This window comes from Octopus sinensis, linkage group LG4 (assembly GCF_006345805.1).
Source record: "Octopus sinensis linkage group LG4, ASM634580v1, whole genome shotgun sequence".
Lineage (NCBI taxonomy): Eukaryota > Metazoa > Mollusca > Cephalopoda > Octopoda > Octopodidae > Octopus > Octopus sinensis.
In genome coordinates, this window is record NC_043000.1 from 21,630,121 (window position 1) to 21,648,335 (window position 18,215).

The 18,215-nt window shown below is 37.3% G+C and overlaps 1 protein-coding gene across 1 annotated transcript in view; it reads left to right on the forward strand.

Annotated features, from left to right (window-relative positions):
• The window catches only part of LOC115210938 (F-box/WD repeat-containing protein 1A), a 48,906-nt gene that overhangs the window by 6,447 nt on the left and 24,244 nt on the right, over window positions 1-18,215 (forward strand). Inside the window, exons 2-6 of the mRNA XM_029779729.2 lie at window positions 1,049-1,139; window positions 3,554-4,253; window positions 9,439-9,504; window positions 13,732-13,876; window positions 16,954-17,114. Coding sequence (XP_029635589.2) covers window positions 1,049-1,139; window positions 3,554-4,253; window positions 9,439-9,504; window positions 13,732-13,876; window positions 16,954-17,114 — 1,163 coding nt within the window. The remainder of the gene's footprint in view (window positions 1-1,048; window positions 1,140-3,553; window positions 4,254-9,438; window positions 9,505-13,731; window positions 13,877-16,953; window positions 17,115-18,215) is intronic.

An 18,215-nucleotide genomic window follows, 5' to 3' on the forward strand; every position in this document is an offset into this window, starting at 1 on the left:
TCATTAAATTTTTAAACCTCATTTAGCATTTTTGCATTATGCTAACACTAAATTATTCTAGGTCTGAAAGCTAGTTTTAGGGATGGGAACATGGCTTTTCATTAGAATGAGTGAGTGGAGGGAGTTGTTTTTTGTTTCGTTTTTAAGTCTTGTAATACCTACATTTTTGGTGGCTTAGTCAGAGATAGAATGAAGGGTTGCACCCATAACATTTTTTATGCCCTACGAAACTAGTGTGAGGAAGTTATCCCTCAAACTGGAGACCTGACTTACTTGCAACTGAGGACTCTGCTGAAGGCGCTCATGGGTTTGGCGTTGAACAGGGCGATAAACTGGAGAAGTGAACAGACGGTTATATTGATCCCAGTACTTGATTGGCACTTTTTTATGACCCCAGAAAAGGAAAGTTAAACTACGGCGGGATTTTAATTAAGAGCTGAACGAGCCGTAACTCTATATCACACTTCATTTCGCATGACACTCTAACGGTTCTGCTTAACAGACCATCCTTAAACCGGACAACAAATTCGGTTTCCCATCAGTATATATAACAGCTAATATAACTTGCTTAATCATTCGTATTTTTCTGTTTTTCCCGTGTTTACAATTCATCTCGTATTGTAAGGAATATTTCGTGGACGCACCTTTGTGAAACAGACACGTGTAGAATAAACCAGAATCTTTACTTTCTAAAGTAGTTTTACCTGGGTGTTTATTATCTCCAGCTAATTGTCATTAAAACTAATTGTGACCCGTAACTTTTGTACTTTATTGTATTTAAAGCAGTGAAGAAAGAGTTTTATATAACAATGACTATACCATTATCAATTTGCTAAGTATTGTTCAGCTCGTGTTACACGACAGTTTTATAGCCACGTAAGTAGAAATCGCGAAAGCATTTTTATATTTTCGTTTTGGTTTTAAACTTTTGAAATGTAATAACTTAAGTGCCTGAGATCTGTAATGGAACATGTAGGCGGGGGACAACGTCTCTATCGCTAAGAAAACCTACTTCACTTACTACTACCCTACCTGGATGACTTTCTAGATATAAAGAGGGGGGAAGGTAAAACTGTCCGATGGTTTAGTGCAAGGGAGGATAACTCTAACATTCCTATTGGTGACAGATCAACAAAAAGGTGAGACGAAATTAAACCGTCCCACGTTTTCTTTCATTTAATCATTCTATGCAAATTATTTCCTGCCCAATAGATTTTCCGCCACTTATTGTAGCTCTTACACCATATATAAATCTTATCAGTAGAGGTTTGTCTTATTTTTCTTTTAAAACTCTCATTTCATTTATGTATTTGTTCTAAAAAAGTTTCGGACGGTCCATTAATAAATTAGGTAAGTCTTATCGTTTTATAGTTCAGAAAAACTTCTTTATTGCATTTGTATTTTCTGTCGTGGTTTTTATAGACAACAGTTCGATTTGATGGGTTTAAAGAACTGTTATTACTAAAGTTTATAAGGTTGTGCAACTCTTAAACTTCTCGTAATTTCTTTTTTGTAAAAGCGGCTTACCTAGTTGTCAACTTCGATTTTAAGAGCTTCGATTCGATTTTAACAAACTATTGTAATCCCATACTTTTTCTTACGGCATTTATTATACTATCGTTTATATTCACATTAACTAATTTCTATTAGGACGTGTGTATATATATATATATATATATATATATATATATATATATATGAAAATCAATAAAATGTTAGGAATGTATTGATCTCGACTTTATAACAATATGAACTGTAATTTTGGCAAATGCATTCGTTGTAAGACGCTCGATATTCTATCTAATTTCCATGGCAGAGGGTTTTTCTTCTGTTTTTTAATACCTTTCTTCTCTTACAAAATGAAATATCAATGTAATCTACCTGACCTGGCGGAAACATCCACCTTAGCAATCAGAGCTAACTTTTCAACGTGTCGAATTAACATTTGATTTTTGCTACTTTATCATTGATTTTTCTCTGCAACTTGAAAAGATTTTCTTGTGTACCGCTGGGCTTGTTGCCCACAGCTACACAAGAAATTCCTGGCTTGATCCCATCGTTATTTTATCAAAGTATTTATTCACTAAATTCTTTTTTCTCTCTTAATCTCCCACTCTCTCTCTCCCTCTCTCTCTCTCTCTCTCTCATGTGTGCGTGTGTGTGTTGATAACTGAACAGTATCGTAATTCCTATGCTTTTCAACTTCGGTAGCTACTGGGTTGTTTGTATTTAATTGTGCATTTTACAAGAATGAAACTAGAATCTTTTGAATCTCATTAACATTACATAAAATAAGTTCAATTATACATATACATAAGAAATTCAGTTTTAAGATTTGCATGTCATAGATGAAGAATATACAAGTTAATGAACCGTGCTAGCAGTGCTGCCAAGTGTGTAGGAATGTGCACAGGTGTAGCATCAATTTCTTTTAAGCTTTTGTTACTTTTTGTGTAAGTGAAAGAATGTGCAACACTTGTTTGGATGGCTAGCAGTTAAGTTTGTTCTGAAAGTAGTCCAATACAGTTAGACTAAAAGAAGCATGAAATCTCATGTTTATAGGGGAGAGTTGGTGAAAAGGATTCCTGTGTTGTTTAGCCCCAATTTGGCCCTAATTTGGTAGACCTATGATCAGACATTCCACCTGTGATGATCCTGTCTTTTTAAGGATATCTAAAACTACATTATTTCATGCTTTTATTTAAGACATGGGTGTGATTTTAGGTGGATTTGGCTATTGTTTCTTATTTCTTTACTGCCTACAAGGGGCTACACAGAGAGAGTACAAACAAGAACAAACGGATTAAGTCGATTATATCAACCCCAGTGCGTAACTGGTACTTATTTAATCGACCCCGTAAGGATGAAAGGCAAGTTGACCTCAGCGGAATTTGAACCCAGAATGTAGCGGCAGACAAAATACCGCTAAGCATTTTGCCTGGCGTGCAAACGATTCTGCCAGCTCGCCACCTTAATAGCCTTTGGCTATTGTTTCTAGCTGGTTGAGATCTTTTCCCTGTAAGTGGAGATGTTCTAGCTAGAAAAGAAAATAATTAGATATCTGACTTGGTTTGCTCAAAATATATTGCTGCTAAGTATCTTATAAAAAAAGGTGGAAAACTGAAACACACAAAGAAAAACAGTAACAACTTAATTCTTTATGCAGAAAAGATATAAGCCTACAAATCGTTATAGCAAAAACTTTTATATACACTTGTAAATACTGAATTTATATGATGAGCTAATGATGATAATTTTTGTAATTCTATGTTTCAAAAAAAAAATTCCAAGTATATTTGATTGTTTTTTTGTTTAATGTTTTACTTTTTGGCCTGAGATTTTGTTTTTATTAACATTTTTACAGGGAGAAAAGAAAGAAAAATAAACAAGTTATCAAGGGTGGGGATTAAGCAGTAGAAGGTGGTGGGGAGTAACAGGTTAGGAATTTGAAAAACTTGGTAATTCTTTTTAAAAAAAAAGCTAAATATTAAACTGTTTAATTTGTAGTTATATTTAACTGATTGTATTCTATTTCTGTGTTTTTCTCTTTTAGGCTAAATGCAGCCATGTTTGGGTCTAACCAAAACAACAAACTACATGATTCCTATCATAGTAGTGCACAGCCAACATTTCCAGTCTTGAAACTACATTCCCCATCAATGGAAAAAGAGAATGCTACATTCGACCATGAAACCATGACCAATGGCTCTTTGAATCCAGAACAGCAGTCATTCCTGAAATCATTTGGGGAATTATCCTGTCATTGTTCAAACTACAGCCATTGTCACCAGAGTAACATTCCTTCAAAAGCTAACTCTTATCACCAACAAACTACCTCCGTACGGAAACTTTCAGGGGATCCGATGAGCCAACAGAATCAACAACGTAATACCCTTAATGAAATTTCTCATTTGGATATTGTTCAGAGGAATGGTGAAAGTATTCTACTCCACCAAGACTGTTCTTCACAGAAGCTGCAGCATCACCCAAATGTTCTATGTACCTCAGACTCCTCAAAACATTCTTTGAATAACAGTTTACTGTGTAACGATGTTGAACCAACCAAACAGTCAAATGCTGTGATTGAAAACGTAGCTATCACCCAAAGTTCATTAAAATCTCAGAAATCTCACCTGCCTCTTTGTATATATTCTCGAGGGAAATTAAACTGTGTCTCTCAAAAAAAGAAGATAAGTGCAACAAATTCTACAAAGTATGGAGTAAGTCCCAAAAGATTTCGCAAATGTACTGAGGTAAGCCAGATTACTTTTTAACTTTATTCCCTTTTCATTGAGTGTCACCATGTTGTGTGTGTATGTGAGAAAGAGGATGGTAGGGAAGAGAAAAGTAGAGAAAGAGAATGGTAGGGGAGAGAAAGGTAGTGAAAGGCGGTGAGCTGGCAGAAACAATAGCGAAATGCTTAGTGGTATTTCGTCTGCCATTACGTTCTGGGTTCAAATTCCGCCAAGGTTGACTTTGCCTTTCATCCTTTCGGGGTCGATAAATTAAGAACCAGTTACGCACTGGGGTCAATATAATCAACTTAATCCATTTGTCTGTCCTTGTTTGTCCTCTCTGTGTTATTCACTTGTGGGTAGTAAAGAAATAGGTAATGAAAGAGAGAGAATGGTAGGGGAGAGAGAGTGTGTGTGTGTGTGTGTGTGTCTTTCATCTTTCACAATATTGAAACTCAGCTAAAGCTTTCTTAAAATGAAGTTAGTCTTTTAAATACATACTTATTTGCCAGTGTGATAAAAATATGAAGCATTTAAAAAATTTTTTTCTGTTGTCTCTGTCTTAATTTTCTTCAGTTTCCAATTATGTTTTGCTTTGTGTTACTTTATCTATCAGTCAACTATATCCAGAATAATTTTTTTTTTTTAATTAAGAAATTCACAGGCGCAGGAGTGGCTGTGTGGTAAGTAGCTTGCTTACCAATCACATGGTTCCAGGTTCAGTCTCATTGCGTGGCACTTTGGGCTAGTGTCTTCTATAGCCTCAGGCCGACCAAAGCCCTGTGAGTAGATTTGGTAGAAGTAAACTGAAAGAAGACCATCGTGTATATATATATGTGTGTGTTTGTCCGCCCAACATCACTTGACAACCAATGCTGGTGTGTTTACGTCCCCATAACTTAGCAGATCAGCAAAAAAAAACAATAGAATAAGTACTAGGTTTACAAAGAATAAGTCAATTTCTTCAACTAAAGGCAGCGCTCGAGCATGGCCACAGTCATATGACTGAAACAAATAAAAGAATAAAAAAAAATAAACATGATCAAGAGGTCCTTCGTTTGAAAACAGGTAAGGGTTAATGTCACGAAAAAAGAACTGGAGTTAGCAAAACTATTTTTTATAGAATTCATATTACTGTAATCTATATTATAATAGATTTGATTGTAGCATTTATCTTGTGTGTGTGTGTGTGTGTGTAAAAAGTGTTTTACTACCATATGTAAATATACAGTGCTTAGCTGTACGAGTAAGTGTGTATGGCCTTGGCAACATGTACTATTCTTTTGCTAATTGTTTTAGGTACCTATGTAGCTGTGAGCAGACATAGACATTCTCTCATCCCTCCCACCTTGGATCCAGCAGAACATCATGTGTATGACAGCTGGAGGGAAAGGGAATTGTTGAGTAGACTGGAGCAATGAAGTACCTTGCTTAAGGACACAATGTACTACCCAGTCCAGTAATCAAACCCCTGACTTTACAGTTTTATGACCAACACCCTAACCGCTTAAACATATGCTTTCACATATATAGTATATATAGTTGTAATAGACTTTATTTCCTAGTATCGAGATCAATAGCCAAATTGATATTAATTTATTATTGGCATCAGATTAATAAACAGCTTCCAGTTGACTTCTTTGACCTGTGTGATGCACTTGTCATGGGAGTTTTTAAATATGATATAAAGGTAGTTCTCCGCCCCCAGTTACTTTCCTATGGGGATTTTACAACACTCTTTTACACCTGTCTGGACACACTTGGAATATAAAGAACCAGAATAAAAGCTGCAAAACATTTTGTCTTACAGTTCCATCAAGTCATCCTTCTAGAATAGTGTTTTATTTTATCAACCTTGGAAGGATAAAAAAGTCAGTGTTGGTATTGGGGAAATTTGAACTCAGAACACAAAGAATCGCAGCAGATACTTGCGCACCTGAGCACTGTATACAATAATTTCATTATTATTATTTTTTTAAAGATATTTTATCTAACACTCTCATGAACACCACTTTCTAACCGTGATAATAGTCTGTTAACCCTTTTGAGACACACGGTGTTTTGGTATGTGTAACCAAAAAGACCAAACCTTTTTTCTGTGGTTGGTGTTAGGAAGGGCATCCAGCTGTAAAATCCCTGCCAAAACAGACACAGTAGTCGAGGGTAGTTTTTCTACCTAGTTGGCTCCTATCAACCATCCCTACCCATGCATACATGGAAGATGGACATCAAATGTTGATGGCGATGATGATTGAAATTGATGGGTGCATGTATTAATAGAAAACAGGATAAAGTGCCTAAAACTACTGTATTGATATGTAAAACTATATATATTATGAAAGCTTATAAACAGTACAATACATCTATTACATAAGAAAACCTAAAACAACACAATAAAAATGATAAACGTCGCCCTTTTCAAGCCTAGCCAGGCTCATGGGCCCAGTTTCCTGGTTTCTGTGGCGTATGTGTTCCCCCCCAGCTGGACAGGATATCAGTCCATCGCAGCGTTACTCAAGAAACAGGAAGAGAGAGTGAGAGAAAGTTGGGCGAAAGAGTACAACAGGGGTCACCACCACCCCCTGCCGGAGCCTCGTAGAGCTTTTAGGTGTTTTTGCTCAATAAACACACAACGCCCGGTCTGGGAATCAAAACCGCGATCCTCTGACCACGAGTCCGCTGCCCTAACCACTGGGCCATTGCGTCTCCACAAAACAACACAATACATGTAAATAAATAAAATAATAAGCATAAATGTTTTTGTGAAAAAATAAAATATGTGCTGAAAGATGATCTCTGATTGGCTATTACACTTCAAAACCAACCATTCACAACGTTTGTTTCATCAGGCTGGTGGATTGGCTTCAAAATCCTTTCAACTTGTATCATTTGGGCCGATCAATTGGTCCAGATGTCCCAAGAGGGTTAAATATAGATATTCTCTCGCATATGTCAAATCTAATACTCTATATTAAATGCTATCTAGAATTTTAGTCAACTCAAATTTCCATATCTGTTAATTTGTTTGTTTCTTTTATATTTGGTGTTTCCATAGAAGCTTAGGCTGTACAAATATTTTTGCTGCACTGCTCTGAGATCTGATTTCAAATCCCACCGTGATCGACTTTGCCTTTTTACCCTTTTGGTGTTGGTTAAAAAAAAAAATACCAATTTAGGATGGTAGATTGGCATAACTGGAAGAATATTGGACCAAATGCCATGTATTTGTTCTGGCCCCTTGAGTTCTGACCCAATGCCTGTGACAATACTCATGCCAAGTCATATCTGCTCCAAGATAGCAGTCTTTTACTTGGGCAACATTGAGAGTTTAGAGCAGGAAGGAGCTTGCTGATCAAATTTGCATACATGTGCAGATACAGAATCAACCCAAACCATTGGAGGCCTTGGAACATGATTAAAACATCATTTCACTTGTGTGCTTTAATATATTTAAGAAAGTTATGAATGCCACCGCTTATGAGGATGGACTGAATTTTTTATTAATAACTGCATTGCTTCTTTCCTGCTAAGCTGACTGTTCAAAGAAGACTTCAAAAGTAACTGGTAGTGACTTCTCTTGAAAATGGACAAAACTTGGCATTGCGGTGTTATCAAGTGTCTGCAGAAAAATGGTTTATTTCCCAAGGACATTTATGCTGACATAGTTGCTATATTAGGGGATAATGGATGGAAGCACTCCATCAGTTCCGACAACGAGTGTTCCAGTTGATCCGATCAACAGAACAGCCTGCTCGTGGAATTAACGTGCAAGTGGCTGAGCACTCCACAGACACGTGTACCCTTAACGTAGTTCTCGGGGATATTCAGCGTGACACAGAGTGACAAGGCCAGCCCTTTGAAATACAGATACAACAGAAACAGGAAGTAAGAGTGAGAGAAAGTTGTGGTGAAAGAGTACAGCAGGGATCACCACCACCCCCTGCCGGAGCCTCATGGAGCTTTAGGTGTTTTCACTCAATAAACACTCACAACGCCCGGTCTGGGAATCGAAACCACGATCCTACGACCGCGAGTCCGCTGCCCTAACCACTGGGCCATTGCGCCTCCACGATTAGGGGATAATACTCCACCTTTATCAACAGTGCAAAAGTGGACAGCTGAATTTAGGAGAGCAAGAAAGTCTTAAAGATAACTTGTGGTCTGGATGTCCTACAACTGCCACAACTAAGGAAAATATTGACCATATTCACCACATGGCGATGGATGACAGGCAATTGACTATAAATCAAATAGCCAATGCTATTAGCATATTATGTGAGTATATTCTGCACAATGAGCTTGGCATGGTGAAGGTTCCTGCTCAGTGGGTGCTACATCTGACACCTGATCAAAAGTGCACCAGGCTGTTCTCATCACAAGAAAATCTGACATTGCTTAAGGCAGATCCAGCTGATCTCCAAACATTTCCTAAGCCAGGATGCCAGGATATGTGTTGGCTTCATCACTTTGAGCCAGAGACAAGGAGACATTCCATGCAGTGGAAACACCCCTCCTCACCTGCTTCAAAGAAGGCCAAGATTGTTTCATTTACAGGGAGGGTGTTGGCTTTGGTTTTTGGAGGATGCAAAAGGCATTGTGTTTTTTTTACTATCTTCAAAAAAGCAACACTATCAATGGAGAATACTATGCCAACTTGCTGAAGCAGTTACGAAATGTTATCAAGACAAAACATCCAGGAAAACAACTGAAGTTTTGTTGCATTAGGACAATACTCCATCACTCAAGTCCTTACTTTTAATGGCTGCTGTTTATGACTGGCTTTGAACTGGTTGATCACCTTCCTTATTCTACTGATTTGGCCCCCAGCTGACTATCATCTATTTCCCAACATTAAAAAATACTTGGCTGTTGATAACTTTTTTTAACCAACAGAATGAAAGCTTTTTCATCAATGGGATCCAAACACTGCAACACCGCTGGAAGAAGTGTGTGGACTGCAAGGGAAACTATGCTGAAAAATAGACTTCATTTGGTCACGCAAGAATATCTTGGTCAGCCTATGAACTTTTCAGCCAACCCTTGTACTATTCCCCGACTTCCTTAGGTATTTTTCTATGTGGCTGCTAATGTTAAAGCTATCTGTGCACTGTGTGTTGCTAATTTTTCGGGGGGGGGGGGTTGTTTTCTTTCTTCCACTAGTTATTAATTTTTTTATCTCTCTTTTTTTTTTTATTCATTTCAGGAAATGGGAAAATGGTTTCTAGAATTTAATGATGAACAGAAAAATATTTTTCTGAAAGGGTTGTTGGTAAGAGGCTGAACATTTTCTAACAAAATCAACATAATGAACTCTTCTCTGTGTATTTTCATAATTGCTTTCTATTGATTTGTATTGTAAATTTAAGCATTATGTTTATCCTGTCTATCACTGGTATTTATTTACTCCATTAAATGAACTATCGCAGTAACCACTACATTTTTACATAGCTTGTCCTGGATCTGTCAGTCTGCTGCAGTATTCATGGTTTGTAAATAATATTTATGGATCTTGGTCAGAATTTCCAGCCATGATTTTTCAGTTGTTCATTCGACTGAATGATCAGGATCATTCAATTAACATGAAAGAGGCAGAATATTCCACAGATACCTGTACTCTTAACATAATAAATGCCAGTTGAGCGCTGGAGTAAATGTAACTACTCCTGAGTAAGAGTATAGAAACTGCACTCCTCCGCCAAGCCATGTTGTGCCAGTGTGGCAAAGTAGGCTCATCAAACCAGTGTGATCTCAAATTCACAGGCTCCACATTGGACTATGGTTAGTGGAGAGAACATATTGTGGCCTTCATCCTGTGGTGGACTAAACATAGGCAACCCAATCCGAATGGAATTCTAATACAGAAACAGCATATGGTGCGACAAGGTTAGACGTTAGAATTACAGGTACAATCTAAGTGATGAGCTTCTGTACAGTTTCCACCTTCTCATTTTCACTCAAGATGAAGGTGCATGGCCTTGGAGGTTAGGGTATTGCCCTCATGATCACAAAATCATGGTTTCAATTCCTCGACCAAGCACTATGTTGTGTTCTTGAGCAAGACACTTCATTTCACATTGCTCCAGTCCACTCAGCTTCAAACAAATAACTCTGTAATTGACTGGTGTCCCGTTCGCGAAATGTTTCTTTCCCACGAGAGTTCTGGACCCCAGTTATGAACTCATTTGCATACAGCCAATCAGAGCTCAATTATTAAACTAGTATCCACCTAGTCACAAAAACACTTTGGCTGAGTTCAGTGGATAATGTGTGTTATAGCAAAATTTAGCTGTCCTAAACAGGTTAATAGGGGTGACAAATGTGAAATTTAATGTATAAAGTGAATGGAGAGCTGCTCACCGATGATGCCAGAAGTGTTGCCAATTTGTGTAAATTACTAGAAAATGTAAATGAGGATAGTTTCCTAATTTTTTGACTGATTTTGTACATTCCTAATTTAAGATGTTGGTGTTGATCTGGAAACATCGTAATCAATATGGCGTTGTCGTATTGCGCTCTCCTTGGGTACATGGGTACATACAGTATCAGTAATCTCAGTCTGTTAGTTACATATAGAGATGGGGCTCAATTGATCTATGAGGATGGTGGGGGGATGTGGTGCTTATGTGAGACCTGCTATGCTGTACTCAGAGAGTGGCATACACCATTCTATGCCTGACTGATTGTACTGTAGTAGTACACAGTAAGTGGATTTTCAAGGTGAGCTCTGATTGGCTGTATGCAAATGAATTCATTACTAGGATCCGGAACTCTCATGGGAAAAAATATTTTGCATTCCATTCAGTAGGTGCGTTGTGGTTTCAGTCACTTACACACCATAGAAAATGAGTAGCCAGCCCTGTGAGTCCCACGACTCAAGATAGTAAAAACCAGAGATTGATGATGAATTTCAATCACATTTTAAGTCTCTCTGAAGCTATAGAAAATGTTTGCCCAAGATGCTGCATAATGGGATCAAACCTGGGACCTTCTGATTGGATAGAAAATCTATTTACCATTCTGCTATATTCATCATCATCATCATCGTTTAACGTCTGCTTTCCATGGGTTGGACGATTTGACTGAGGACTCGCAAACCAGATGGCTGTACCAGGTTCTAATCTGATCTGGCAGTGTTTCTGCAGCTGGATGCCCTTCCTAACGCCAACCACTCCGAGAGTGTAGTGGGTGCTTTTACATGCCACCTGCACAAAGAGCACTACTTTAATTCTTATTCATTAATCTTTTCTCATAAATCAAATTCTTTTGCATGTTTATTTTGTTCTAATATATACATATATAATAGGTGTAGATGGAGCTATGCAGTTAAGACATTTGCCACAGTGTGGCCCCTTGGGTGAGTGTCTTCTACTATAGTCACAGGCCAGCCAAAGCCTTGTAAGCAGATTGGGTAGATAGAAACTGAAAGAAGCCCATCGTAATGTGTGCACGCGTCCTTGTCTTGACATTACATGATTGTTGTAAAGGAATATCATTCATTTCCAGAAGTAAAAGGAATATCATTCATTTACAAAAGTAAAAAAATAAAAGTTTGTGACGGTTTGTGTAGACCAGTGGTTCCCAAAGTGGGCGGATTGTCCCCCTGGAGGTGGTGGAAAGTTCCAAGGGGACGTTGAAGAGAAGTAGGTTGATAATGGGGTAGTGATTCTTGTAAAAAGTGGGGCAATAATAGGGTAGCGATTTGTGTAAAAAGTGGGGCGATAATGGGGTAGCGATTCGTGTAAAAAGTGGGGCAATAATGGGGTAGCAATTCGTGTAAAAACAACAAAATAATGGGTTTCTTTAGGTTAAGTTATATTTGTGAAATACAGTTGCTTTGAATTTGCTTCAGAAAGAAGTCTATGCTTGTGATGGTAATTTTGGGTAGGGGCACTAGGAATGTGCCCTGGGTGCGAAGTGGGTGGAAACCTGAAAAAGTTCGGGAACTATTGGTGTAGACTAATAATTTCAACAAAAAACAAAATGTAGGGTATATTGAATGATGTTATTCATTAGAAAATCCCGTTTTCTCTTCAGGTGGGGCTATACACACACTTCACTTGGCTTGATGAAATGTTAAAAATACTAAAATTACAACCATATTAGAAAGGATTTAAAACAGTTTTAAATCCTTTCTAATCACTACCCCATTATCGCTCTACTTTTTACACAAATCGCTACCCCATTATCGTCCCACTTTTTTAAAATCCTTCCTAAAAGGATTTAAAAGTTTTGTTGTTTACCAGTGACTCGAATCCAAAATATGTTGTTTTGTTTTTTTATAGCTTTTGGATATTGGGTTGGGTTCCCTTTAACAATTTTAAGTTAACATTTTATTATTAAGATTATGGTAAATCATTAGAAACAGCAGAGTATCAAAATGAATGTTTCTTTTTTTCCCTCTGCATTCTGAATAAGATTTCTTCTTAGATCAATTTTGCCTTTCATCTATCTGGTGATGGAGATGATGTTAGTAAAATAAATACCAGTAATATACTGGTTCAATTTGATCAGTGGCTCATTTTCATTTGCCTTATCTCAAAAGAAACTGTTAAAGTGTGATGTCAAAATAAAATGGTTGAAAACCCAACTAAATGTATCATACTTCCATATTTTTACTTAAATACATTAAGCATTCAACTTTTCAAAGTTAAAACATAATCAGACAGTGGAACTGATTAAATGAACACAAAAAATAGTCCTATGAAAAAAGTCAATATTAATATTAATTTGCTGGTCCAATATGAATATGAGCTTCATGCCTGACACAAATGAGACCACCAAAAGCTGCAATAGGAAAAGGGTTTAAAGGAATAAATCATACCACATCATGCAAGTTAATAAGCGGTGAGCTGGCAGAAACATTAGCACACCAGGTGAAATGCTTAGCGGTATTTCATCTGTCATTACATTCTGAGTTCAAATTCCGCTGAGGTCAACTTTGCCTTTCATCCTTTTGGGGTCAATAAATTAAGTACCAGTTACGTACTCAGGTCGATGTAATTGACTTAATCCCTTTGTCTGTCCTTGTTTGTCCCCTCTATGTTTAGCCCCTTGTGGGTAATTAATAAATAGGAAGTGTTTGGACCTTAAATAGAGGGATCTATTCATAAAATATTTTGCCATCTCCACTCAATGCTGATACAAGCAGCAGTAAACCTGGAACTTATTCTGGGAGACATAGTGTAGGAGCACAAAGGATGCATGTCCTAGGACCCCAAAGGGAACAAGCATAGTGATTGATAACTGGAAAGTGTAAGGACAGTTGCTTCTGATAGGATCCTATGGAGGAGGTGCCTAAGGACTCAATCCCCACAACTGTCCCAGAAATAGTAAACAGAGAAAATGGAAAGATAGATTTAATATCTTCATATTGAGCCCAAATTTTTATCTGAATAATTTATATAAACAGTTGTAGAAATATTCACAAATTGTTTGTTTTAACATTCCATATGATTTGTGTCTCTAATAAAATGTTTCACTTTCATTTTAAATCTAGAAAGGTTGTGAGTTACCTCAGTTACATTTGCTTTCTGTGAAAATGGAGCCTAATTTGCATCGAGGCTGTCCTCCAAATTGCCAAGATATCATTACTTGGTTACCAACTAATTTAGCCACTAAAATCATGTCATTTCTAGATCCTGGTGAGTAATTTGTTTTTTTCCTTTTTTTTTTTTGTTTACTGTATTACAATCATTGAATACTTCAAATTCACTTCCGTAAGACAATCGAAAATATTTTTCTGTCCCCTGATTTTCACACCTGTAGGGATGAGTTTGACAACCCCACACCCTCCCCTCTCTGCCAGTCCATACAAATATAAATTATCTAACACTTTTTTTGTACTTTCCACAAATTAGGTGGTTAGTGGAAAGATTGATTTTGTACTTGATAACCTCACTAGTTGATATTCTGGTTATACCCATATCCTGTTGCAATTATGCTCAACTGCTTTAGTCACTGACACAAGCATTTAATGCTTTCCCATTAAATATTATCCCCCACTTTTGTGCTAACAGTTATCCCCACCTTAGAACCACTTCACTTGTCACCTATCCCACATTCTCAACATCATTCTTTACCACTCAATTTTCCACTGAACACTCCTTTTCCCATGAACATGATCTCATCTACCACTGATGCCCTTTTTCATCACTAATTCTATCCACTCTATGTACCTCTGACCTCCATCTTTGGCACTGTGTCTTCTCTCTCTCTCTTCACACTTCACACCATTTCTCTATTATTTATCTACAGTTTTATTATGTGGATCTCTACCCTGAACCCCTTTTTATGTACTACCACCTACCACCACCGTCCTGATCTTCCCTAAATTGAAATTCACCAGTGACCATGCCGCCACCCATGTTCACCATTCACTGTATTCATCTCTATCTGTCACTTTCATGAACCTACCCACGCAACCACCTCAATTTTCTGATGCTACATAAAAAGCACTGGTTATGGTGCCACATAGAAAGCACAGGTGACAGTGCCGCGTAAAAAGCACTGGTGACGGTGCCATGTAAAAAGCACTGGTGACGGTGCCATGTAAAAAGCACTGGCGACGGTGCCACATGTAAAAAGCACCCAGTACACTCAGTGAAGTGGTTGACATTTGAAAAGGCATCCAGCTGTAGAAACCAAGCCAATACAGACTATGGAACCAGTGCGGCTCCTGTCAAACCATCCATCCATGCCAGCATGGAAAATGAATGTTAAAAGATAATTTTATCTTTATGCATCTTGTACCTTGGGAATATGCCCTGACACCTCATCTCCACCAGCCTTTCTCCTTTTCCTGCTTGGGCACCCATGTATCTCCTCTACATTAAGACACCTGTTCCCTGTCTCTCTATTCTATTTTGACCCTTCAGCACCTGTCACAAAACCAATACTCACTATACTACACCACATTCTGTCAAGGGGTTTTGTCTGTGAATAACTTGGTCACCTTACCGGTACCAATGCTACATAAAAAATGCCTTCAGTACTCTGTGAAGTGGTTAGGAAGGACGTCCAGCCATAGAAACCATGTCAAGGCAGACATTGGAGCTCAATACATCCCTTGGATACATTGGATCCTGTCCAACCCATGCCAGCATGGAATTCCTTACTGGTATTGCTTGAATTGGTCACAGTGTGGTATTTTTTTTTGTGTGTGTGTGTTAATGTACTTAATCATACTAATAAGATTTTCTAGATTTGCAAAATAAACTTTGACTTTTTTGGTTTTTTAAGCTTTAAAGTTTCTGTGACCAGTTTTATATACATTATTCTTGGTATTGTTTCGTTTGTTCCAAAGGCGGCGATCTGAGAGAATCGTTAGCATGTCGGGCAAAATGTTTGGTGGCATTTTGTTCAATTTTTACATTCTAGTTCAAATTCCACCCACATCCACTTTGCCTTGCATCATTTTCAGAGTCAATAAAATAAGTACCAGTTGCCCACTGGGATCAATGTAATCAATTTAACCCCTCTCTTGAAAGTGCTGACATTGTGCCAAAATTTGAAACCAGTATTTTGTTGATTCCTGTTTGTCTATCTACAATGTCGCGAAGGAGTTGGAGAAATCAGTATTTAGCTTTAGCTTCTGAGCACAAGGTTGATGCGAGATAAATCTCTTCCTGGACAAATGTCTGTTGCAAGGGTTGTTCTCAACTCAAAAGATCTAATTCAGTTAAGGCATGCCGAATTTTAAGTATCCTGGTCAGGAAAACAACAAAATACCTTCAGTGGATTTGAATTCAAAACCATAAACACTGGCACTCCTGATATATTTTCACTTACATCCCTTCTCATTGCTCATTGCATATCCACGTTTCCATTTTTATGACATTTTGATGCCTCTGTTTCCTCACCACTTCTTTCATCATCTTTTTATGTGGAAGTGCTTTCCATGTTGTCTTTAGTTGGACACTTTGATAGAATCTGACAAACTTGAAGACCCCCACCTCCCATTTACATATTTACAAAGTAAGAAAACAGCACAGCTCCCATGACTTCAGGAAACATTTTTTCACGCTGAGAGTTGCTGAAGCATGGAACAAACTGCCGGCATCAGTTGTTAGTTGTCGGAGCACTGCATCCTTCAAAACTTCCATGCTTCCTGAGATTCGCCAACACTACACTTAGTTTTCTCCCCTCCATACACACACAAGCATGTATCTGACTCATACATTGTTCGCTTTCCAGACATTTCTACATTACTGCATGTACTTTATATGCACTTTCTGACAAGTTGTGGTGCACCTGAGCACTGTATACAATAATTTAATTATTATTGTACTTGAGTGTCTCAGTATTGACATGATTTCTACAACTGAATGCCCTTGCTTATGCCAACCACTTCATGGAGTTTTTTTGGGGGGTTTTTTCTTTCATCAGCACTAGTAAGATCAACTTATGCATGACTAAAGATCTCTCACAACTAAAGAGAATAGGAGAGAGAGAAAGAGAGACTGGGATAATTTTAAGCAAGGTGATGATAAAGGGTTGGGTATAATAAGAACAACCTACATGAGCACCCTTTGTTCATATAGGAGGGTGAAGAGAGTAAGAGAGTAGATACTGTTGGAGAAGGATTTTATGGATTACATTTAATGAGTTTTAATAAATTTTAATGAGTGGTAAATGCCTGAGTTTTGATAATTTTTTTTAAAAATATTTTTGTGTTGTAATATAATTTCATAGGATGAAAATAGAAATTTCTTTGTTACAGTGACTCTATGCCGTTCTTCACAAGTTTGCAAAATTTGGCGCCGAATTGGTGAGGATCCTACTTTCTGGCGTCGGTTTTGTTGCCAGCCAAAATGGCAACTGTCTAAATTGGCAGAACATAAGCAAGTGATCAATCATATGTCCCCTGAAGGTTGCATTCAGGTAAATGGTAAACTCTTACTAAAACTTATACAAAAAAAATAATTACCAAACAGCTTTTGTATCTCAGGAGGTTCCTTATGCCAAGAATAAACACACACATTGATTCTATTTTACTTCGTTTGTTTTGATATTTGAAGAAAACTAATTGAATTTTTTTTTAATTGAACTTTTACGATAATTGTAAAACCATAAACTATTAGTTACAGCTGTTCTTATATTATTTTTACATAAAGTAATTTTCTATGTAAAATATAGTTCTACATTAAAATTATGTTTTGTTACTAAAAAAATATTATTTAACCATTTAAACTCATTTGACCAATTAACTCATTTTAATTTAATGCTGTTTCAATTGCATGTACTGAGTTTCTTTTATCCCAGCAAGCTTTCAGCAGTATCAGTGAAAGTATTATTCACTGTTCACTGTATATCATCATCATAGATCTGTTTTCCATGATGGCATGAGCTGGATGATTTGACTGGAGCTGGTAAGACCAGGAGCCACACCAGGCTCCATTGTCTGTTCTGGAATGGTTTCTACAGTTGGATGCCCTTCCTAACACCAACCACTCCACAGAATGTACTGAGTGCTTTTAACATGGCACCAGCACAAGCAGAGGAGGAATTTCATTTAGGCTTACAACAATCAGGTACACACCATTGACAAAGCTTCAAAAGGCCAAAATACATCTGACATTCTTGTGAGTCACTGCTGGGATGATGTTCACCACATTCCAATATATATTGTATTTTAAACACGTATCTATGAAGAGATTTTATCTCAGAGAAAACCACCGCATCATGCCTTTCACTGGTGTATATACATTAGGTATAGGACACAGGTGGCTGTTTCCATATTACTATATTAGCCTACAAAAATGTCTAGTTAGGAAATTTAGCAATATGACTAAAGATTTACCATATATTCTATTTCTGTCTCTGCTTTCGAATTGTGCTCTTAGATAAAATACAATTGTCCATTTAATTTAGTTCTACAGAAGCTGAAAATTGCCATTATTCTCATTTCAAAAGCCTACATTTTTAAACTTCTGTGACGGGGAAGCTTGAAAAAGTGAATACATAAAAAAATTTAGCTGGTTT